General features: G+C 37.1%; 1 protein-coding gene across 1 annotated transcript in view; it reads right to left on the reverse strand.

Moving 5' to 3' along the window:
• The window catches only part of LOC120530196 (coiled-coil domain-containing protein 178), a 472799-nt gene that overhangs the window by 328404 nt on the left and 118976 nt on the right, over nucleotides 1-25419 (reverse strand). The window contains exons 9-14 of the mRNA XM_039754457.1: nucleotides 24683-24836; nucleotides 7873-7968; nucleotides 7633-7769; nucleotides 4193-4376; nucleotides 4039-4101; nucleotides 1967-2128 (exon numbers count right to left, since the gene is read on the reverse strand). Coding sequence (XP_039610391.1) covers nucleotides 1967-2128; nucleotides 4039-4101; nucleotides 4193-4376; nucleotides 7633-7769; nucleotides 7873-7968; nucleotides 24683-24836 — 796 coding nt within the window. The remainder of the gene's footprint in view (nucleotides 1-1966; nucleotides 2129-4038; nucleotides 4102-4192; nucleotides 4377-7632; nucleotides 7770-7872; nucleotides 7969-24682; nucleotides 24837-25419) is intronic.

Below are 25419 nucleotides of genomic sequence, written 5' to 3' on the forward strand. Positions count from 1 at the left end.
AAGTAGCCATCAGAGGATGAGTACATGGTGGTCATGAAGGGATGAACATGGTCAGAAACAATGCTCAGGTAGCCCGTGGCATTTAAACGATAACCAATTGGCACTAAGGGGCCTAAAGTGTGCCAAGAAAACATCCCCCACACCACTACACCACCACCACCAGCCTGCACAGTGGTAACAAGGCATGATGGATCCATGTTCTCATTCTGTTTACTCCAAATTCTGACTCTACCATTTGAATGTCTCAACAGAAATCGAGACTCATCAGACCAGGCAACATTTTTCCAGTCTTCAACTGTCCAATCTTGGTGAGCTTGTGCAAATTGTAGCCTCTTTTTCCTATTTGTAGTGGAGATGAGTGGTACCGTGGGTCTTCTGCTGTTGTAGCCCATCCGCCTCAAGGTTGTGTGTGTTGTGGCTTCACAAATGCTTTGCTGCATACCTCGGTTGTAACAAGTGGTTATTTCAGTCAAAGTTGCTCTTCTATCCGCTTGAATCAGTCGGCCCATTCTCCTCTGACCTCTAACATCAACAAGGCATTTTTGCCCACAGGACTGCCGCATACTGGATGTTTTTCCCTTTTCACACCATTCTTTGTAAACCCTAGAAATGGTTGTGCATGAAAATCCCAGTAACTGAGCAGATTGTGAAATACTCAGACCGGCCCATCTGGCACCAACAACCATGCCACGCTCAAAATTGCTTAACTCACCTTTCTTTCCCATTCTGACATTCAGTTTGGAGTTCAGGAGATTGTCTTGACCAGGACCACACCCCTAAATGCATTGAAGCAACTGCCATGTGATCGGTTGATTAGATAATTGCATTAACGAGAAATTGAACAGGTGTTCCTAATAATTCTTTAGGTGAGTGTATATATATATGCCAAGAAAGAGCACCACAGATGCAATGTTTGCTCTGAGGGTATTGATGGAGAAGTATAGAGAAGGCCAGAAGGAGTTGCATTGTGTCTTTGTGGACATGGAGAAAGCAAATGACAGGGTGCCTTGAGAGGAGCTGTGGTATTGTATGAAGAAGTTGGGAGTGGCAGAGAAAGATGTGAGAGTGATACAGGATATGTACGAGGGAAGTGTGACTGTGGTGAGGTCTGCGGAAGAAGCGCCGGATGCATTCAACGTGGAGGTGGGATTACATCAGGGGTCGGCTCTGAGCCCTTTCTTATTTGCAATGGTGATGGACAGGTTGACAGACGAGATTAGACAGGAATCCCTGTGGACTATGATGTTTGCTGATGACATTGTGATCTATAGCGATAGTAGGGAGCAGGTTGAGGAGACCCTGGAGAGGTGGAGATATGCTCTAGAGAGAGAGGAATGAAGGTCAGTAGGAACAAAACAGAATACATGTGTGTAAATGAGAGGGAGGTCAGTGGAATGGTGAGGATGAAATAAGTACGGTTGGTGAAGGTGGATGAGTTTAAATACTTGGGATCAACAGTACAGAGTAATGGGGATTGTGGAAGCGAGGTGAAAAAGAGAGTGCAGGCAGGGTGGAGTGGGTGGAGAAGAGTGTCAGGAGTGACATTTCAAGATATCTCAGTCACTTCCTGCTCATTTCAAGATATCTGAAATACATTTCAAAATACTAAACAGAAAGTCCCATTGAAAGAACAGGTTATTTTACAGGATGTGACTTTGACATATCTTGAATGCCTGAAAGGTCAATTTAAGACCTCTAAAAATGCATTTGTGATATTTTGAAATTTAAAGGAACATATTTTAAGATATCTCAAAGTGAGTTTCAGATATCTTAAAAAATAAATTACATTTTAATAAATCTGCAGTTCCTTTTGAGATATCCCTAAATGGTAATTTGGCTTGCTATCTTACGGTGTGTAGCAGTAAATTACTAACAAAATGGGTTGTCACATTATTGAAATAATTTAAAGAATGTCATTTAATTTCCTTAAGGGACCATTAATAACCTCTGATTTGTACAGTATTACCTCGGCTCTTTCTCGATTAATCCTCTGACATTCCTCCACTATTTTCTTGATTTGGATTGCCTCCATCATCGCTTCTTTTGAGGTTTTATCAATTTCTGCTCTCTCTTTTTTAACGTTTCTCTTTTCCATCTCCAGTTTCTCTGTTAATGAATGTATCTCTGCCTGAAAATCATATTAGTGGATTTCATAAACATAAATTGCATTTATAATAAAATAAATAATAATAAAAATAGTTATTCATTAACTAACCTTAAATATATTTTATTGACAAGTGTTATTTATTATTTTATTCATAGAATTCAGACTCAAATGAAAATGTAACTTTGTAAACTTGCAACTTAAAGTCTGTAAATTTGATTGTGCACACTCTTATACTAATATTTCCCCGTTTATTTGCATTTCTGGCATGTCACAGTAAACATAATTACATTTCAATGAAAGTAACTTCTTATATTTCAGATATACTGTATTCTGGTAGATGATTAATTTTGATTTATTTTGATTAAGACAGTCTTTACCAATAAGATCCCCCCTCCACAACTCAGACAATGCTACGACTATACTGACTTGTTCAACTTAAGCACCCATGAGAGAGATGCGCTTGTGGACCAAGATGTACTCCAGAAAAAGAATGTAATCATTTTCTGAAATAAACAGATCTGAATTAAAATCATGAATATTTAAGAGCTAGGGCTGTCACACAATTACATTTCTTAATCAAGATCAATCACTAAATTTCATTCGGTTAGTCTTGATTAATCTCATGTTTAACTGAAGAAATTTGGGTTGCTCGGTGATGACAAGTAGTTGCCTGCAAATGTCTCTGCAGTACAGTTTCTTAGCTGCTCAAACTGAGTAGAGTTGTGGTTTTCATATAAATTGTTGATATTTGACACAACTGTCCCATGTGAAGGTAATGTGTAATAATTATGAGAACTCATTATATAAATGACATCTCTAAGGCATTTGTCTTCAACTATACTTTCTCTAGAGGTCAGCAGTCCAATGCAGTTCATTTTTCAATGATGGTAGATGATGTTTAGATTTTGTTTCATTCACAGACATGGATCCAGTTTTACGTTTATGGCGCCTCAACTACCAGTACAATCGACCTCAGAATTCCTTTTAGACTCTGCACTACTCCAAAGGCACCATCTGATGCGCTTCATCCCAGCCCACTCTGCCATTTACGTTATTTTCCTTCGGCATTCCAACAGTTTTCTTCACCTGTTCTGGCACTGTCCTTCTGTTTTGGTCTCCAGTATGCCACACTTAAGCATCTCTTCTTTACTTATAATGTTTCACTATTACTTAAAACCATTCTTCTCTCTAACATCTCTGTAATATCTCTGAAATCTCACCAAAATAAATTATTCTGTCTTGGTACTCTGGCAGCCAAACTTCTTCTTGCTTCTCACTGGGGAGCCCCCAAGCTGGTGTTTTACTTTCTACAATATAATTCTCCTTGAATTGCCTATGTCTCAGATTAATGGGGTATCCAGCAAATCAAGTGACAAGTTTAAAACATTAGCTCAGTTGTTCAAGTCTTGGTTTATTGCTGACCCATGATGCGGATCTCCTTCAGATCTGCTCTTTCCTATCCTCGTGGTGCACTGTGACTGAAGTTCTTTCTTCTCTAGCTTGCTTAATCTACAGTATCTACCTTTGGCTCAGACTAGGATGTTTTGAAAAGGCCTGAATGGGGTTGCTTTACCTTTGCAGTTATGTTTGGTCCTGTTATTTGAGGGTGACCCCTCAGCACCACAGTGGAACAGTGTGAGGTTTTTTACAGTAGCTGCAGTGCCACTGAGTTTTCCCTGTAAACTTAAAATAACCTTTGTATAAGTTAGGGGTTAAAAGAAAAACTATGAAAAACTATGGTGATGACAATTAATTCCAGATAAACATATTGTTGTAGAGCCAACAGTTAACGAGAACGTCAGAAATGTCTAAATATGCTTAATTGCTTCATATCAGGGTTATCGCACCTAATAAAGTATTTCAAATATTCATATATTTTTTATTTTTGGAATGATTATGTACAATCTTAAAGTTAGTGATACTCTACTTACTTTAAATGATGCAGATGTTTTTATCTCGTGCAATATCTGTCTGGTTGTATTTTCCTCTTGTCTCTGCAAAAAAGAGGAAGATGCAGGACCATTTACTTAACAGTTCAGGATGGTGATTAAAAACGATAGGTAACAATTGGTTGAAATCATTAACCCTCATTGCAGTTTCTTCGTTTGCAATCTGTTTCCTCAGGTCTTCAAGTTTTGCTTTGGATGCACTGTGAAACATGGCCACTTGGTCGAGCTCTTCCTTCACCCTGTTTTCTTGATCTTGATTCTGAATGATTGATTTCTTCATTCGCCTGGTTTCTTTTTCCAGAAGCTCAGATCTTTGCTCACTGTTTTAACAGAGAAGAACATATTTGTCAACACATTGTGCAAAAGAATAACAAACAATATGACATCCAGTTGGTAATTTATTTTTCAAGTAAGAAAAAAAGTATTAATAGAAAAACTTAAGGAGGACTTTTTTAATAGGACACAATTATTAAGACAGAAACACAAAAGAACATACAGTATAGCATTTTAGATATTTTTAGGGTTGTAATGTTCTTCATAAATGTTAAAAATGAAAATCCATTAAGTAAATTAGAATATTACAAAGATTATATATATATATATATATATATATATATATACTGTATATATATATATATATATATATATATATATATATATATACTGCTCACAAAAATTAAAGGAACACTTTAAAGAAACACATTAGATACATCAGATCTCAATATGAAGTTGGATATCTATACAAATAACGACAGGGCAATGTCTTAGGAACAAAAGGATGCCAAGTCTTTTAATGGAAATAAAAGTTTTCTGCCTACAGAGGGCTCAATTGTGTAGACACCCTAAAATCAGAGTGAAATGAAGATGTGGCAGGCTAGTCCATTTTTCAAAAACTTAATTTCTGCTACTCAAAATGCTTTTCAGTATCTTGTGTGGCCCCACGAGCTTGTATGCATGCTTGACAACGTCGGGCATGCTCCTAATGAGATGACGGATGGTGTCTTGTGGCATTTCCTCCCAGATCTGTATGAGGGCATCCCTGAGCTGTTGTACAGTCTGAGGAGCAACCTGGCGGCGCCTAATGGACCAAACATAATGTCCCACAGATGTTCTATTGGGTTTAAGTCAGGGGATCGTGAAGGCCATTCAATTGTTTCAATTCCTTCATCCTCCAGGTACTGCCTGCATACTCTTGCCACATGAGGCCGGGCATTGTCGTGCATTAGAGGAAACCAGGACCTACTGCACCAGCGTAGGGTCTGACAATGGGTCCAAGGATTTCATCCTGATACCTAATGGCAGTCAAGATGCCGTTGTCTAGCCTGTAGAGGTCTGTGAGTCGCTCCATGGATATGCCTCCAAGATCATCACTGACCCACCACCAAACCAGTCATGCTAAACGATGTTACAGGCAGCATAATATTCTCCACGGCTTCTCCTGACCCTTTCACGTCTTTCACATATACTCAGGGTGAACCTGCTCTCATCTGTGAAAAGCACAGGACGCCAGTGGTGGACCTGCCAATTCTGGTATTCTATGGCAAATGCCAATTGAGCTCCCGGTGCTGTGCAGTGAGCACAGGGCAGTAGACATTTGGGCCCTCAGGCAACCCTCATGAAGTCTGTTTCTGATTGTTTGGTCAGAGACATTCACACCAGTGGCCTGCTGGAGGTCATTTTGTAGGGCTCTGGCAGTGCTCATCCTGTTCCTCCTGCCCAAAGGAGCAGATACTGGTCCTGCTGATGGGTTATGGACCTTCTATGGCCCTCTCCAGCTCTCCTAGAGTAACTGCTTGTCTCCTAGAATCTCCTCCATGCCCTTGAGACTGTGCAGGGAGACACAGCAAACCTTCTGGCAATGACACGTATTGATGTGCCATCCTGGAGAAGTTGGACTACCTGTGCAACCTCTGTAGGGTCCAGGTATCACCTCGTGCTACCAGTAGTGACACTGACTGTAGCCAAATGCAAAACTAGTGAAGAAACAGTCAGAAAAGATGAGGAGGGAAAAATGTCAGTGGCCTCCACCTGTTAAACCATTCCTGTTTTGGGGTCATCTCATTGTTGCCCCTCTAGTGCATCTGTTGTTAATTTCATTAACACCACAGCAGCTGAAACTGATTAACAACCCCTCTGCTACTTAACTGACCAGATTAATATCCCATAAGTTTCATTGACTTTATGCTATACTCTGATTAAAAGTGTTCCTTTAATTCTTTTGAGCAGTATATATATATATATATATATATATATATATATATATATATATATATATATATATATATATATATATTGTGACAGATTTGGTGTGCTTGAACCCTCGGACCAGACGCCAGACACCAGATAAAAGTCAAATTCTTGACTTTATTATAATAATCAAGTGCACAAAGCACCCTCCACTCCATAATACTCAGCTTCCAGGGATTCAGGAACCAGAACCCGCCCCCTGGCAGTTGCCACGGGTTTCAGCTTGGTTCCCGTGACCCCCATAGCAACCAGGGCAGCAGTCCTCTCCTAGCAGAGGTGCTGTATAGGCATCCTGGTTGGGTATGGCACCCAGTCGCCCCTGACTCTATATATATATATATATATATATACATACATATGAAAGAACTGACTCATCACTAATTCTCCCACTTTCCATATACGTGGGAAGCTGAAATTTCGTGTGCTCATTCCTTGCAGTCTACTTACAAAAGTTAGGTATATTTCATGTCCTATTGCAACACCCAAGAGGGGGAAATGGGTGTACCCCCTAAACTGTATATATACTGTAGATAGGGGAGACCCCTCCTCATTATTTCTGTGACTTCCAGGCCTGAATTGCCTTGAAAGCTTGCATATTGTAATCTTTTTAGTTAACCAGTAAAAGTTGTCGATTTTGCTTGACTTCTAATTATATGTTGCATGAAATATATGTGCAAAATAATAATGGCCAACAGGGTGACACAGCGTGTAGTGCTTGCTTAGTTTGAATCTGGCACCCCGTTGTTGTCTGTTATTCCCATGGCTGCAAGGGATGTCTCCTGTTTACTCTGATTTTCCTCCCACACCCCCAAAGATGTGCAAATCAGATGAATTGCTGACTCCAGTTTGACTGAGTGTGAGTGTTGGTGTGTGTGAGCAAAAATAATGACTGATACCTGAAGGCTGGTTCCTGCCTTGTGCTTAAGGCTGCTAGGATAGGCTAAGGACTAAGGAAGTATGAAAACGTTAAATGTTGTGTTATAACACTTTCAAACAGCTTAATCCAGTTCAGAGGTACAGCGAGGCTGGAGAATAAAGACTGAGAAGCCATTAACAGAACACCAGTCCATAGCAGGGACCATTCACAGACACACCTATAAGCACCCATGTGCACACAAGGAGAACATGCAGTCTCCAAAAGCACATGTGTTATATATATTGTAGAACTGTTATTATTCATATTAAAATAGGTCTTAGAAAGTATATACTAATAAGGAATCATTATATTGAATGTATCTTTACAAGCCACTTGAAAAATACACTTTCTTCAGGTGACATTTCACTACAAATAATTCCTTAACAAAATGAATTACTTATAAAAAAAAGTACCTTTCTTGAATTTTAAAGGCAAAATCCTCAATTTCCAGTTTAATTTCTCTGTTTTTTTCTTGTAGATTGATTAACTCCCATCGTTTGACTTCATAGATTTTTTCTAAATCTGCAACTTCTCTTTCACCAGATGATATCTATTGAAAACAACATTTAATGATTTCAAAATCATTACACTAAGCTAAACAATAATCTCTTCATATTGAAAAGCAGTTTATCAGATCAACAAAGTCAACTTACAATGTTTTGCAGCTCATCTTGAAGTCTTGTGTTTTCATCTGTCAGCTGTTTATTTTGTTTTTCTTGATTTTGGGTTTTAGATTGTAGATGCATTATCTAAAATTTAAACACATGCAATTAAATGCATATATTACTTAGACATAATTGAATTTATTTGCAATGTTCAACTAAATATACACTGGTGAGCAAAAAAGTAGGTTTACGGTTAATAAAATTATTGTAAAATTATAACCTAGGAGTTGTAACCTTAGGAGTCGTAGTGGATTCTACGCTGTCAACTTCCCAACAGTGTTCAGAGGCCATTAATAAGGCAAATATAATGTTAGGTTATATAGCACCATGATGTGTGAAGTACAAGACCAAGGAGATTATGCTGAAGCTTTATAACACACTGGTGAGGCCTCATCTGGAATATGGTGTTCAGTTTTGGTGTCCAGGCTACAAAAAGGACATAGCAGCACAAGAAAAGGTCCAGAGAAGAGCGACTAGGCTGATTCCAGGGCTATTATTATGAGGAAAGATTAAAAGAGCTGAGCCTTTACGGTTTAAGCAAAAGGAGATTTAGAGGAAACTTGAGTAGAAGTGTTTAAAATTATGAAGGGTATTAGTACAGTGGATCGAGACTGTTATTTTAAAATGAGTTCATCAAGAACATGGGGACACAGTTGGAAACTTGTTACGGGTAAATTTCGCACAAACTTTTTTTTCTTTACACAGAAAACTATAAATACTTGGAATAAGCTACCAAGTAGCATGGTAGACAGTCGGACTTTAGGGACTTTCAAAATTAGACAATGTTTTTTTAGAAGAATTCAGTGGATAGGACTGGCCAGCTTTGTTGGGCTGAAAGTCCTGTTCTCGTCTAGATTTTTCTAATGTTCTAATGCTTGTCTTTTTCCACATGAGCAACTGTAAACCTACTGTTGCCCACTCCTGCATTGTCTTTATAAGATACAATACAATAAAGAGATTATATTGTTAGTCATATGTGCATATTTTGCCATTTGGTTTTAAACAAAACACCTTTTCAACATCAAAAATAATATTAATATTATTGTTAACAATAAATAATAATAACAAAAACAATGGAAAAACTGGACAACATCATCAAAAATCCCCTTCATCCCTTCTAGGAGTCACTCTTTTGGAGCCCTTCAAGCCACAGCCTCATTCCACCACAGTGAGCTAAAAAAAACACTGCTATCAGGCAATTCACTAATTCATTAAGTTTATTTATTTATTGTTTGATTGATTGATTGATTGATTGACTGTATTATCTGTCTCGTGAGTCTGTATGCTTGTTTTTTTTTATTTTTCTGCTGCTGTATGCATCTTAATTTCCCCGTGGGATTAATAAAGTTTATCTAATCTAATCTGATTCATTCTAAGAGAATAAGTAACATACACAGAAAAGGAAATAACAAAGACGCCTCATTCTTATTTTTCTGATATTTCCACCAGTGAGTAACTACAGGGACTAGAAGTGTTATACTGAACTATGTGAAGATTAAAGAGGACAGAGTGATGAAGAGTCAAGAGCACACTGTTCTTATTGGGTTTTGAGTTGGGCAGGCATACATTTCAAAATATGTGTATAGTACACTGGGATGATACGAAGAAATAAATAGAACTGATTTAAATCAAATCCTACACTCCGTAAAATAGTGACAGATAAATGTTTACAAACTGTTGAGTTGATGGAGATAAAGCACCTACAGTTCAAGTTCAGGTTCAGACTTAATTAATTTCTTTGTTGAAAAGTTTATGCCAATTTGGAGTGAAAAACAAAATTTCTTTCTTTCTTTCTGTTAGATTTTTTAAAGAGCCACACTTGCTCAGACCTTTTTAAAAAAAGTACTAACAAAATGTGTCCAGATTGTCTCAATTGTATATGCAACCTTGGTATCCAATCCATGACATCACACATATGAAGAACGACAAGTTTGCGAGCTGATAATGGATTCCAAAGGCTGAACTCACTTAAACACAAACACAGCAAAGAGCAGAAAGCAAAAACAGGTCAAAACACGAAAAAAGTACATACATATGTGAGATGGAATTCATTAAAGAGACTATAAAAAATAAATTAGGTTTAACATGAATAACTCCATTTTCTTTTTCGTAAAAGTAAAGGCGCTATATAAAATAAATAATGCTGAACATAACTAATTCAAGTTTCTTGTTTGTAGTGTCACTGATGTTTCCTCGTAGTTGACTCCATCACTTAAACTGCACATTCTAGACAAGAGGCAGGTGGCATTAACACAGGGGAGAAAGAGAGGGACAGAAAAGGCAAGAAAAAGCAAGAGTCAGAGCAGCTGAGAAAAGAAATGAGGGTGATAGGCTCCAGTTAAAAAACAAAATAAAATAAACTTTTCTTTTTATTTTAAAGTTGTACCTTGTGACCTCTAGCAGAAGGCAACAGGATGGATAGAGGTAATCACATTGTTCTTCAGTTTAAAAATCAATATTTTTTGTTTCTTTCATGGGATGCTATAATGTTAGCAATTTATTAAGTTGTTTTAACATTTTAGACAGTTAAAACTAACAAACAAAAATTATCCACGTCTGAATGTTGTTGAACAGATTGGTGCATCTCGTTTACCAAACGTTTTTTGCAAGTTAGCTAAAAGACTTTATCATTACTGATATGGTTACATTCAAGCAGGATCTTATTCATATGCTTGCTGACATCCACCACCCATCTAGACCCTAAGGTGCCACATATTGCTGCTTTAGCTGGTTATTTTTTATGTAAAAGTAATTTTGTCTTGTTGAAAGTTCATACAAATTCAATTATGCAGTATAACAAAAATATTCTTGTTTATTAATATTCTTTTTCTCATTTTCTTCTCATACCCGTGCACACAGTTTAAGGACTCTGCTGATGGTAATTCTCCGCCACACTATGGGTTGCCACTCTATTATAGCACCTTCGTTGCCCGATCTGTGCTACCTTCCCGATTCTTTCCCACTGCAGACTGGAAGATTGACAGCTATTTTACCCTATGATGTCAATTCCTGTGTTCGCCCACCTGGACCCACCACCTTCTGATGGAAATGGTCTTAACAGGAAGAACCGCCATCTTTGGAGCATTTTGAGTCCCATCTGAACTGGTGTCTAATTTCTCATCTTTTAGACTTCGATTATATGGGGTTTGCCTACGGGTGCAAAAAAACCTGTCACTGTCTGTGCTTTGTTATTACACTATATGTTAAATAGTACAGTATAACATTCTACAGAAAAGACGCTTATTTGCAGTCACTATGGACTTATTACTTTAGGGTACTTCAATATATTGTGCATTGTATTTGTTATATAGAATAACACAATAAAATGCTCTATAACAAATTTAATTTGGCACTCTGTTCATTTCCATCTTCAAAGTACTTAACTTCACCATTCAGTTTATGTTAGAGGTGAATGTATCTCATTCAGTCTTTATAGCAAAACACCACAATGAACAAGTCATTTTAATCATAAGACTGATGTTGCTGCCCAGAGAGAAAAAGTTTAGAATATGTAGTGCATATATTTGGTTTATTATTCAGTATATATGGTCAGTGTCAGCTTTCTGTTTTGACAAATAATGCAGCTTCCCCAATGAACTCAAATTTAGATAGCCTTCAATAATCACCCATTCCCCAAATGATTATCAGCATGACTTCAAGCAGTGTGGCTTCAATTTCTCCCACAGCATGACATCCATTTGTGAGGAGGTTGCTCCATTTTATACATTCTGCTTACACTGTAATTTAAATCCTACCACTCCTTCCTTCCAAGTCGTCATGGAGGACACACCAAGCACATCACAAGGCATACTGTGCAGTTTCACAAGCTTGCTTGTCTGTTTTTGGGCTATGCTTTAAGAAAGGCTATACATTTTTTACAAGTTATTGATTCTTGAGTACCCTTTGTGTTCATCTGACAGCCTGTGAAGTAACAAAGGGGGTCACATTTTGCACATCAAGCCAGTGCAAGAACTGGCTACATATCTTAAATTGGGCTTTAGTGTGTTTTCTTCATTTAGTTTGCCTTCGAAAATCAAGCATATCAATTTAAATGCCTTCCCGCCATCACAGAATACATTTTACCTTGAATAAATTGTTGCTTCTAACTACACTTTTAAAGCAAAACAAGCATTATAAGTTCCCACAACATGGTAACATGTATATACACAAATGTAAAACATTATGGTGTCAGAGATCATTTTTATCGTCACAATATTATTTGTAATATTTGATTACTATATTGATTATCATATCTTTTTTACTGTTAGCGTTTTCCATTAGCACTCTTACAAAGCACTTTAATTAAAGCCATTTAATCTGTGACCCTGTCCCACTATGCTGCAGTGCTACTCCATGTACATGACTAAATATAGATAAGAGCCAGTGTAAGCCAGAGTAGCAGACGTTCTTCATTTATCAGTAATTTGAAAGAATGTGAGCTACTCCTGTTACTAACTGTGTCTTTAAAAATTGGAATCAACAGCTGTATCTCAGTCATCTCCTCCCTGGTACTACAGTGAACCCCCTTTGTGTCAATGAAGGTATTCTTCCCATCCTGAAATGGCGCAGTGAATTTGTCTTTGGCAGTAGCTTCAGGTTTATAATCAATACCCTTATTTTATTCTTGGCTAACTGTGCATTGTTTATTAACTCTTGATTTTCTATTTTTTACCAAGCTTTCTCTCACACATGTGATGTGTCAGAGCTGTCTTAATTTAAACAAAAGAATACATGAAGAATTTAGTATATTTTTGCAATTGAACTGATTTTTGTTATACTGTACAGTGCAGCATTTTCAGATGAGCCACTCCTTTAAAGCGGGTTATCAGTGCAGAAGTAAATGCTTCTTTTTAATTACACGAATGTCGCATGAACCTCTGGCTTTGCTATCAATTTAGTCATAAATGAAGAATAATGAACAGAATTTTTTTCATTGATCCCAGAAAATAAAAATCATAATAGCTGTTTTTTGGAATTGCAAGTTAGACAATCAAGTAATGCTTCCATTTTGCAAGTTCCATAATTAATAATTAGTTAAGTATTCTACAAGTGCAAAACAAGGAAAAGGTTTGTCAAGCTTTTTAAACAACTGTCTGATAAACATATGAAAACATCAGGAACTTATTACATGACTAGCAGAATACCCGAGATTCGCAGCGGAGAAGTAGTGTGTTAAAGAAGTTATGAAAAAGAAAAGGAAAAATTTTTTAAATAACGTAACATGATTGTTAATGTAATTGTTTTGTCATTGATATGAGTGTTGGTGGCATATCTATATATATATATATATATATATACTATATATATATATATATACACTGCTCACAAAAATTAAAGGAACACTTTAAAGAAACACATTAGATACATCAGATCTCAATATGAAGTTGGATATCTATACAAATAACGACAGGGCAATGTCTTAGGAACAAAAGGATGCCAAGTCTTTTAATGGAAATAAAAGTTTTCTGCCTACAGAGGGCTCAATTGTGTAGACACCCTAAAATCAGAGTGAAATGAAGATGTGGCAGGCTAGTCCATTTTTTCAAAAACTTAATTTCTGCTACTCAAAATGCTTTTCAGTATCTTGTGTGGCCCCACGAGCTTGTATGCATGCTTGACAACGTCGGGCATGCTCCTAATGAGACGACGGATGGTGTCTTGTGGCATTTCCTCCCAGATCTGTATGAGGGCATCCCTGAGCTGTTGTACAGTCTGAGGAGCAACCTGGCGGCCTAATGGACCGAAACATAATGTCCCACAGATGTTCTATTGGGTTTAAGTCAGGGGATCGTGAAGGCCATTCAATTGTTTCAATTCCTTCATCCTCCAGGTACTGCCTGCATACTCTTGCCACATGAGGCCGGGCATTGTCGTGCATTAGGAGGAAACCAGGACCTACTGCACCAGCGTAGGGTCTGACAATGGGTTCAAGGATTTCATCTCGATACCTTATGGCAGTCAGAGCACCATTTCCTACGCAGTAGATGTCTGTGCGTCCCTCCATGGATATGCCTCCCCAGACCATCACTGACCCACCACCAAACCTGTCATGTTGAACGACGTTGCAGGCAGCATATCGTTCTCCTTGTCTTCTCCAGACTCTTTCACCTCTATCACAGCTGCTCAGGGTGAACCTGCTCTCGTCTGTAAAAAGTACAGGGCGCCAGTGGCGGACTTGCCAATTCTGGTGTTCTTGAGCAAATGCCAGTCGAGCTCCACGGTGCTGGGCAGTGAGCACAGGGCCCACTACAGGACGCCGGGCCCTCAGGCCATCTTCATGAAGTCTGTTCCTGATTGTTTGGGTAGAGACATTCACACCAGTGGCCCTCTGGAGGTCATTCTGTAGGGCAGGAGCAGTGCTCAGCCTGTTCCGCCTTGCACAAAGGAGCAGGTATCGGTACTGCTGATGGGTTGAGGACCTTCTATGGCCCTGTCCAGCTCTCCGAGAATAACAGCCAGTCTCCTGAAATCTCCTCCATGTTCTGGAGATTGTGCTGGGAGACACATTAAACCTTCTTGCTGCAGCACGTGTGGATGTGCCATCCTGGAGAAGTTGGACAACCTGTGCAACTTCTGTAGGGTTAAGGAATCGCCTCATACTGCCAGTAGAGATGATTACTCAAGCCAAAACTAGCACGAGTGGAAAACCAGCCAAAAAACCAGATCAAGAGGGAGAAACTTGAAATGACCTCCACATGTAAAACCAGGCCCAGTCCTGTTTTGAGACAGCTATATATCTATTCTATACATAGCAAAATACCCGCACTTGGCAGCGGAGAAGTAAAAAGAAAAGGAAACATTTTAATAATAACGTAACATGATTGACAATGTAATTGTTTTTCATTGTCATGAGTGTTGCTGGCATATATATATATATATATATATATATATATATATATATATATATATATATATATATATATATATATATATATATATATATATATATACAGTGGAACCTCAGTTTGCGAGCATAATTCGTTCCGGAAACGTGCTCGCAATCCAAAGCACTCATATATCAAAGCGAATTTCCCCATAAGAAATAATGGAAACGCAGATGATTTGTTCCACAACCCAAAACTATTCATATAAAAATGATTAATACAAAATATAAAGTATAATACATAATACAAATTAACCTGCACTTTACCTTTATAAAGAATCATGGCTGGTGTGAGTTTCTAAACTCATGTGGGATTCAACCCAACGGGACAACACGTGGAAGCAATCGCAGTCCCCCAGCGCTGTAGCAGTTTGCCGTATAAGCGCATCCAAAACGATCGCAGACATGCTATAAGCGCCTGTCGTCAATGGGTCATACAAGGAACATTATAAAGATCCCGGTACAATAAATAACAGCGCTGTTTCTGTTTCAAGCTGAATAAAGCTGGTGTTAAAGTACTGAGACTCAGCTTCATGTTTTGGGGAGCAAGATGGGGACTCGCACTTTACAGCGCACACACACACAGTCACAATGCTATAGTAAACAGATGTTGACTATATGAGTGAGGCACACAGACTCAGACTGAGAATAGGAGATGATTGCCAGAGAGACAGAGAGAGAGACATGCTGGGCGGGCGAGCGAGATAGATAAGGAGAGAGAGAGAGAGAGAGAGACGCGCTGGGCGAGCGAGATAAGGAGAGAGAGAGAGAGACGCCCTGGGCGAGCGAGCGAGATAAGGAGAGAGGGAGAGAGACGTGCTGGGTGAGCGAGCGAGATAAGGAGAGAGAGAGAAGAACCATCAGCTCAGTTGTGATCACATAACGCTCAGCAGACAAAGTGTATCCAAACTACTCGTATTGCAAGACATTGCTCGTTTATCAAGTCAAAATTTATTAAAAATTTTGCTTGTCTTGCAAAACACTCGTAAATCAAGTTACTCGTAAACCGAGGTTCCACTGTATATATATATATACTCATAGTATACACATATACTATGGGGTGCCAAACAGGCAAATACATTGATTTTGTGAATATATAAAGTCGGCGTCGGAATATATTAAGTCAAAACTTGAATATATAAAGTCAGCGTCGGTATACATAAAGTCAAAACTTTTTTCTGAATATATAAAGTCAGTGTCAGAATATATAAAGTCATCGCTGGAATATATAAAGTCAAAACCTGAATATATAAAGTCAGCGTCGGAATATATAAAGTCATTCCTGATTATATAAAGTCAACATCGGAGTATATAAACTCACTCCTGAATATATAAAGTGAAAGTCAAAATCTATTGATTGAAACAACTCTGAACTGAACTAAGTTAACAAAAAAAACGTATTCAGAAAAATAAATTAAAAAAATACTGTTCGGTTAATGTTTTGAAAATGATGCATGTGCTCTGCCCAGGATTGGTTCCTGCCTTGCGCCCAGTGTTGTCTGGGATTTGCTCCAGCAGACCCCCGTGACCCTGTGGTCGGATTCAACGGGTTGGGAAATGGATGGATATTCCAGCGCTGACTTTATATATTCAAGTTTTGACTTTATTTATTCCGACAGTGACTTTATATAATCAGGTTTTGACTTTATATATTCGGGAATGACTTTATATATACAAGTTTTGACTTTAAATAATTAAATTTAGTCATCATTCTTTACCATAGAAATTTAAAGACTAAATTCAACTTCCATTCCTAACAAAGATATTTTTGGCGACTAAATAGAACCTACTTATATCCAAATTCGAGCTATTGAGCTGTCGCCTGCCTGCCTGAATAAGTCACCCTCGCTTCGCTCTTACTTTTTTACCGTTTATTTAATCATGGCTAGTGGCGGAAAAATTATAAAAAAGGAGGATTATACTGAGTATGGCTTTACCAAAACAATTATTGATGGCGAATCGATTATTCATAAAGCTTCAATTGGTGATCTGTTTTTCTGTGTTAACCTCGCATTTTTTCATACTTCTTCTTAAACCAAGGGGGTGCGAGGGTAAAATGAATCGGGAAGCGCTGATCAATGTAACCAGGAACCATGTACCAGAAAATCATGGATTGACAGAAGGTCCCCTTTGCTTGTAATGCAAAGTGTAATTAAATGCATTATTTTTTAACGCGTTATGGAGCACATGCATCGAAGCGTCTCAGCTGTGCTTGTGCTAAGAAAAGGAAACATTTTAAAAATAACGTAACACATTGTCAATGTAACCTTTTGTAAGTAGTGCCTGGAGGATTCAGTGTGGAGAAACTCTAGAGACAGCGTGCATATTAACTTGTGGATTTTTCTGTGTGTACTTGGTGGTAGCTCAGAGCGAAATGAGGTGAATGGGAGGGGAGATGATGATGTGAGTCCCCCACCTGCCTTAACTGTCAATCCCCCACAAACACAGTCTCTCGGAATTTGCATAAGCACAGCCCTTCACGTGCAATTTTAACTTAGTTACAAAGTGATCAAAACTCTCGTTTATATCCTGCGTCCTCTCATTAAACTTGTATCCTGCATTACCCGTGGGCATGACAAACGCCAGCGGCAGCCTGTCTTTGAACTTAATTTAAACTTTAGGTTTACACCGTGCTTTGTTTCCGAAGTAGCAGCACTCATGAATATGGTGGTATATGTCACTCGCTCGCTTCTTATTGTTTCGCTGCCTTCTCAATTATATAATGCATGTTTTCTTCAGCACTTTTTGGAACTCTTCCTGGTTTTCTACGTACTGCGTCGACAATCAGTTCATGTGATTACGTGGGAGGCGTGATGATGTCACACGAAACTCCGCCCCCCACGGCTTTCGAGCTCAACTCCATTACAGTATATGGAGAAAAATAGCTTCCAGTTATGACCATTACGCGTAGAATTTCGAAATGAAACCTGCCCAACTTTTGTAAGGAAGCTGTAAGGAATGAGCCTGCCAAATTTCAGCCTTCTACCTATACGGGAAGTTGGAGAATTAGTGATGAGTCAGTGAGTCAGTCAGTTAGTCAGTCAGTGAGTGAGTGAGTAAGTGAGGGCTTTGCCTTTTATTAGTATAGATAACAGAGAAAAAATAAAAAAATGTATAATCATCATAATATACATCATGACACAAAAAACTACAATATGGTAAAATAATTAATTTAGCAAGCAGTTAAATATTGTTCTTAATAACCTCATCATTAGAGCATTATGATCTGATGCAGTATTGTGTCAGATATTGTATTTGCTTATGCACATTTTCTTTCCATTTCTAAGAAACTTTTCCAATTGTTTGCTTTGTTATGTGGTTTTATTTCACTAGTAATCCAACACGGTCACAACATTGTGACATCATATGCCCACAAACATGGTCAAATCAATGAAGTACCAATTTTCTTACCTTCTTTGTTAAGCAGATAAGTTTTCATCTATGATATACTTGTTTATCTGCTTTAAATCAAAATGTATTTGGTACTGTACATTAAAATTTAGCACTTTATAACTTTTTGTTCTGCATTTGTTACAAGCTAGCCAACTTAGGCACTGTTGGAACACAAAGTGTATCTGAGGATGATTGTGAGATAGAGAAAAAGACCAGGGATCTCATGTATAAATGATGCGTACACACAAAAATGTTGCGTAAGCCCATTTCCATGCTCAAATCGTGATGTATGAAACCTAAACTTTGCGTAAAGCCATGCACATTTTCACAGCAGCTAAATGCTTGCCGTACACAAGTTCTCCGCTCAGTTTTGCAAACTGGCGGCACCCAGCATCAAAGCAGTGCTATTGCTCCTGTGTGGTTTCCCTTTCTTTTTTAGATCCAAATCCCTGATGCAGCTTTATAAATACACTGAAAATAAATGCATATTGTTTATTAGTTTAATGCATCTATTTGTAATTAACCTGTAACAATATAATGGTCCACCGAATGGCTAAACTATTCCAAATACCATAGCTGCTTTAGCTTTGTTACTCTCACTGAACCTTCTTTTTCTTCTTCCAGCTGCTCCCGTTAGGGCATGCCACAGCGGATCATCTTTTTCTATATTACTCTCACTGCATCACTCTAAGTATTTATGTCAATGTATCTGAGTGTGGAATCACAGCTCTACAGCAGCTGATTGGAAAGAGAATTATCAGTTTACAGCATCAAGCACACACTGCCTCAGCCATGCGCTATTTGAACTGCTCTCATACGACAAACGCTTCAGAGCCTTTTCTGTGCGGACCTCGCGGTTCAGAAACAGTTTCATCCCAAGAACTATAAAGGTACTCAATCAGCCCATCAAGTGCTCCTTGTAGAACTGTTTGTACTTATAAGTACAATCACCTCCCTGTAAACTTGTGATACAGTTATAATATTGCACAGCCTAAGCCACTTTATAAAGCGTGTATTTACATATGATGACGATATCATTTTTAAGATCAAAAGCAGTAAAATATGTTTATTACATTATACAGATAAAATGTTAACATCATTTAAGTAATCTATATTGTTAATAATTAAACATGTGAGGACACGGTGGCACAGTGCTACATAGTTCAGGGATTGTTCCTGCCTCACGTTGCATTCTTGCTAGGACTAGCGAGACACTGGAAGGATAGATGGATGGAATAATTAAACATGTACTATGAAGATATTTCAGTGTTCCTTAAAAGTTTAGAAGAATCGGCGTTCTAAGCTTACAGGTGGTTTAACATATATTACAGAGCTGATTGTGTGGTGATTGGTTACTTGGAGAAAGAAAAGTAAGGACAAGAACCGGAGGTTAGTATGTTTGAAAGAGACAGTACTGCTGCAATAAATTATTTCTTCGAAGGTCGCGCACGGCACAGCAAGCATCTTGCAGGAAGCAGGAACAATCTCTGGACAGGGCACCAGCTCGTCACTATTACTGTGCCACCGTGTTCCCATGTTTAATACATGCATTAACTCCTATAATCATGAAAATGATGTCAAGTATACATCTCAGTATTTAATTTATTCAGAGAGTTGTAATATCATGAATGTAATGGATTTTGTTTCCAGTCAGTGGAAGAGAAAGCCCGTTTAAGAAGCACGTAGTGATTCACACACATAGAGCACATAGAAGATCAAATACAAAACAAAACAAAGCATTTAACATGCTACTCTAGTGGATTTGAAAAACTAGTAAATTAAACAATTTTAAGATGAAGTTTATGATGTTCTACTTTAATGACAAAATATACTACGTGATTAAAGTAGAAATTTTGAGATTAAAGTTAGTAGTACTAGGGTGTTGTACTGTGTTAGCCATTATGAAGAAGGGGCATGAGTTGCCTCGAAAGCTTGCATATTGTAATATTTTTAGTTAGCCAATAAAAGGTGTCATTTTGCTCGACTTTTCTCGAGATTAAAGTTGAAATTTCAAGCTTTTTTCCCACTGTCCCTATTTTTTTTTCTTTTCTCTGTACCCTAATAAGCTTTCATATGACACTCAGACTTCTTTTTTATTTCGGGCACTGTGCGACTTTGTGAAGTTGAGCTTTCAAGTTTCTTCGACACTCTATGTCACACAATCAACTTCGTTTTGTTGTTTATACTACTGTTTAAAACAAAAAATAGTTTTTCCTTGCCTCCACTTGGTAATCGCTGAAATTCTTCTACTTTCCCCTGTGATTTTGCCATTGCCTTTTCACAGAACGCAGAGCTTAAGGGCTATTTATATTGATTCAAAGAGGAGTAATTCTTGGAGGAGTTTGGGAGTGGCAGCAGGTGCGTGCATGTGCATTACTTTTCACTCTGACCAAGATTTATGGAGAGGAAGAACATGGAAGTTGGCAAACACACAGAATTATGCATCTGGATTTGTTTCTGCGTACGCATATTTCCGCTTTTGTCCTTACACCATGTTAGAGTGTGAATTCTATGCACAGCGTTATGCATGAGGCCCCAGGAGATAGTTGGTCAAAAAATGAAATGTAGTCAGACCAGGCATGGGGGCAAAACCATGAGATCAGAAAAGGTCAGGAACCAAGAAAAAATTCTGGAATTCAGGAGCAAAACTAAGTTGAATTTGAAAGTATAATATTATGGGAATTTGTCTGTCTTCTGGAAGTATTGATGATATTTTAGCAAAATGAATGCATGTGCATGTTTTGAGCATAATGACTAGACAATGGACATGTGGATTATGAAACATAAGTAATGTGAGTATTTTTTTATTTTTTCTTTAAATGTTTTTTTCATTATCCAGCATTGATTACTATTGAGTCCTATTCTGTTAGAATCTTTGTTATGTACTTTGCCCATAAAAACATGACATTAAAAGTTTTTCTTGACCACCACTTCAAACTACATGAAGTAAGTAGGGTATAATAAATTAAACAAAAAGAAGTAACATGTAAAAAATTATCTTTTTTGTGTAGAGTATTGTTGTGATGTGAGATTTTGTATATAACTTGATACATATTTTGTATGTCTTTATTTGTAATTTAGGCAAAGCAATGTAATTTAATATTACTTTAGTTATACTGTATACTACAGTATAATACCTTATAAACAGTGGTAAGTCTATGAGATTAGGCATTCTGACAAAGGCTACTTATTAATAATACAAAAGGGGAAAGTAGATCAAAATATATTACTCTACCAAGACAAAACAAGTATTCATTTAACAAATGAGGAAAACAGGAACACTAAATAAAGTTCAAAGTTATAAGACAAACATGGAAAAAGAGTTTTGGGGATGCCAAAATGACAAAACCTGGCGTCTCCAAAAAAAAAAATCTGGTGACTCAATAGTTTGGCCATGCTCTCAGTCCCCTTTTTTAGTGTCCCAAAATTGCCACCAAACCCTGTGGCCACACCATGATAGCACCTCCTATGACATTATAATTTTGCAACCATCATGAACAATAAATAAGTAAAAATAAAAAAATCAAATAAGAAAAGGCAAAAACAACACTAAATATGCTTAACTTGCTATGGAATCTGAAAATTATGAAAAACTTTTTTTTTTTTTTAAGTAAACCAGATACCAGCCAAATCCATTGCCTACCAGGTTAATAATCAGTAAACCTAGAAATATCACATGGAAGAATCAGTAGTTATAAGTTGGGAGAAGATAAAGTCAAAACAAATATTACGTTTACTATTCCTGAATGATGGCACTAAGGCTGTCTTACTGGATTTTGCATTTTCTCCCAAACTTTGCACTAGTCAGTTGAGCTGATGTGATAAGGGGTGAGTTTATGGCCTATGCATATAATCTTTTTCATTTTAAAAATAGCAACAGGTTGTGATGCAACTCAAAACTGTTACGCCAACTGTAAATATAAAGAGTGACTCAGCTGAACTGCAGCGTTGTCCGGGTCCACCTCTTTGTTTAGTTTCAGCCAACCTCTCTGAATTACCTGTTAGTAACAGAATTAGTGAGTAATGGTGTAAAACAGACGAGGAGATGCATGTGTGTTTGAGAAATTGTCAATATTTAAACTCAGAAATGCCATTGTCTTAAACTGAGAAAAAACAGTGTAAAGAAAAATTGGAAGGACTAGTGGTCACCAGATGCTAAATCTGCAAACTGAGCAGAGAAATAGAATCCTAATGTTATAGGTATGTTTATGATTGTTTTGTACATTTAATATTATTGATTTACTTATTTTGTGCTTCTTACTAAAGGTTTTTGGGATCAAGGAATCCATATCTAAGATGATGTTTTTGACATTATGTATAGATAAACTTTTGTATATTATTTTGGGCTGTTTTCATAACCATGCATCCTGTTATGATATTTCTTATCACCCGTCATTAGGATGCTTCGACTGTTTGTTAGAGGCCTTGTCCTCAGAGGTCGTTTCCTCAATGTTGTGGTGCAACAGGTTTAAAGGCCAGCCATTTGTTGAGTTTCCCTATCTGTGATTGTGGATAATAAACTTGTTTATCAAAAGAAACCTTTGCTAGTTACTGCTGTATTTTGACATTGTTTTTTTCTTTTCTCTCATGGTTCTAAGCCTGCTACTCACTTCTAATACATTTCTTCTCTTATCCTGGCCCATCTCTTCCATACAAACATGAGTCATTAAGCAGAATGCGAGCACAAGACTGAGATTGTTGCAGGTTTTAATCTGTAATCTCGGAAACTGTCCCGAGCGCTGAGGAGGGTTATAAAGTGGGCCAATGTGATGTGCCACATAGTGTCTCTTGGGAGGCAGCATCAGGTCACAGTTATTAGCAATCTAGTAACAAAACTCTGAAGCCACATAAAGGCATTATGATGCATTTAAAATTAAATGTCTAAAACATTTATATTTATCCCAAATTAAATAATCAAAACAAAATACACATATTGAAACTTCTCAGATGATTAAAATCATTTGACACAAATTGGAAATTCTAACAAGGTGTCTAATTTGCAAATATAATGTTACAAACGCAAAAAAGAAGCAAAACTGAGCAAATGCAACAGCTATGCTATATGCCTCCTTAAATAAAAGAAGTTCTCATTTACCTCAACTGGCTAAGATGCTTGTGGTCTCTACACACTCACAAGTTCACTTACAAATTCATAGTAGTGGCACCAGCATCATGAAAAGAACCACATAAAATCAACATGAGATCTTGTGGAACAAATTTATGGGCAGAACCCCCAAATGGATATCTCGAATAGGCAATAAACATAAGCAGGAAAAAAGCGTCAATCAGTCGTCTTTATTATCTAACTCTTGCAAGCACCTTATTAGCAAGTGTTACCAGAGAGGGACGCCTGCTGCACTATATTTATACATCATTGATTAGATCACAATTCCAAGGAATTTATTACATAATCAGAAACCTTTTAACATGATTGGTTACACCCAGTTGTTAACGGGACATGACACCTTAAATAACCACAATTAACCCGGTCCATTTGGCTGATTGACAGTCCTGCTAGCTTAGGTGTACGTGACCTTTCTATGTGTTGCAAAAGTGCGCTACGTGCATGAGATTGCACGTCTATTCCATTCTCAACCTTTTGAGTGAAAATGGGTTTTCCCTTTGAATCCAACTGGATCCATCAACAGGAAACTTAGCCAAAGAATTACAATAGAGCAGTGATCATGTCTTAAAATATGACCCTTTCTCTTAAGCCTTATATATATATATATATATATATATATATATATATATATATATATATATATATATATATATATATATATATATATATATATATATATATAAATATTTTTCCTGTAAGATCACTTAGAATGCCTTTTCCTAATAACTAAAACCTTTACAACAACAACAACATTTATTTATATAGCACATTTTCATACAAAAAATGTAGCTCAAAGTGCTTTACATAATGAAGAATAGAAAAATAAAAGACACAGTATGAAAATAAAATAAGTCAACATTAATTAACATAGAATAAGAGTAAGGTCCGATGGCCAGGGTGGACAGAAAAAACAGAAAAAAAACTCCAGACGGCTGGAGAAAAAAATAAAATCTGCAGGGATTCCAGACCATGAGACTGCCCAGTCCCCTCTGGGCAAAGCAAAGCTTTATCATAGTGAATATTAAAATAACACCTTCAGCTTTTAAGCATATGCTCAGAAGAATATGAGACTCAAGCACAAACACAGCAAATAATAAAGCTGGGCTTCTTTTATGCTAGGTGCACATCGAACCAGGGTTCAAACTCAACTTCTACAATCTGCACCACAAGAAGACCGTTGTGGTGCTGTCCATCTTCAACCATAGCAACTAAATGAAATTTCATAAAAGCAGAAGTAAAATACAATAGCCTGCTTAGTATCATCATTTGCACTTTTCTACAAAGAACCACTTTTAAAAAAAAAAAAAAAACAACAATATATATATATATATATATATATATATATATACAGTATATATATATATTTAGGCCATTTGTGTTTGAGCACTTCTACTTGCCTCGTCTTTTAAAATTTGTTCGCATTCAGACTGATTTGATATCTGTATCTTCAGGAATCTCTCTTCATTTTCTCTATCTATCAGATTTCTTTGGATTTCTGCCATCTTTTTCAAACAGGCTCTTGAGAACAGTTCAAACTGATCAAGCTCGTGTCTGTCAAATTGAAAACACATAAATATTAAAAAGGTTTTCTCATGCACAGATATTTGAAATAAAATATTCAGAACAAATGAATGAAATACAAAAATATACATCTAAAACCATACCAACAGTTTTTAATAAATATATTGTAACACAACATTTTTCAAAAAACAGAGTGGCAATGTTAAGAATTTATGCATCGGTTTGTGTTATCTTCAAACAAAGCACTGATTACATCTTGCCTGAAGAAGGGGCCTGAGTTGTCTTGAAAGCTTGCACATTGTAATATTTTTAGTTAGCCAATAAAAGGTGTCCTTTTCTCCTTTTCCTTGACTTCTCATTGCATCCATAATGGCTAATATGGTGCAACACCCTAATACTACTAACAGAGTACTATGTAAGATTAAAATAATCATAATATATATATATATATATATATATATATATATATATATATATATATATATATACAGTGGTACCTTGAGATGCGAGTTTAATTCATTTAATGACCGAGCTCGTAAGTCAAAATGCTCGTATCTCAAATCAATTGTCCCCATTGAAATTAATTGAAATAAGATTAATTCATGCCAGCCCC

This window comes from Polypterus senegalus, chromosome 5 (assembly GCF_016835505.1).
Source record: "Polypterus senegalus isolate Bchr_013 chromosome 5, ASM1683550v1, whole genome shotgun sequence".
Classification (NCBI taxonomy): Eukaryota; Metazoa; Chordata; class Cladistia; order Polypteriformes; family Polypteridae; genus Polypterus; species Polypterus senegalus.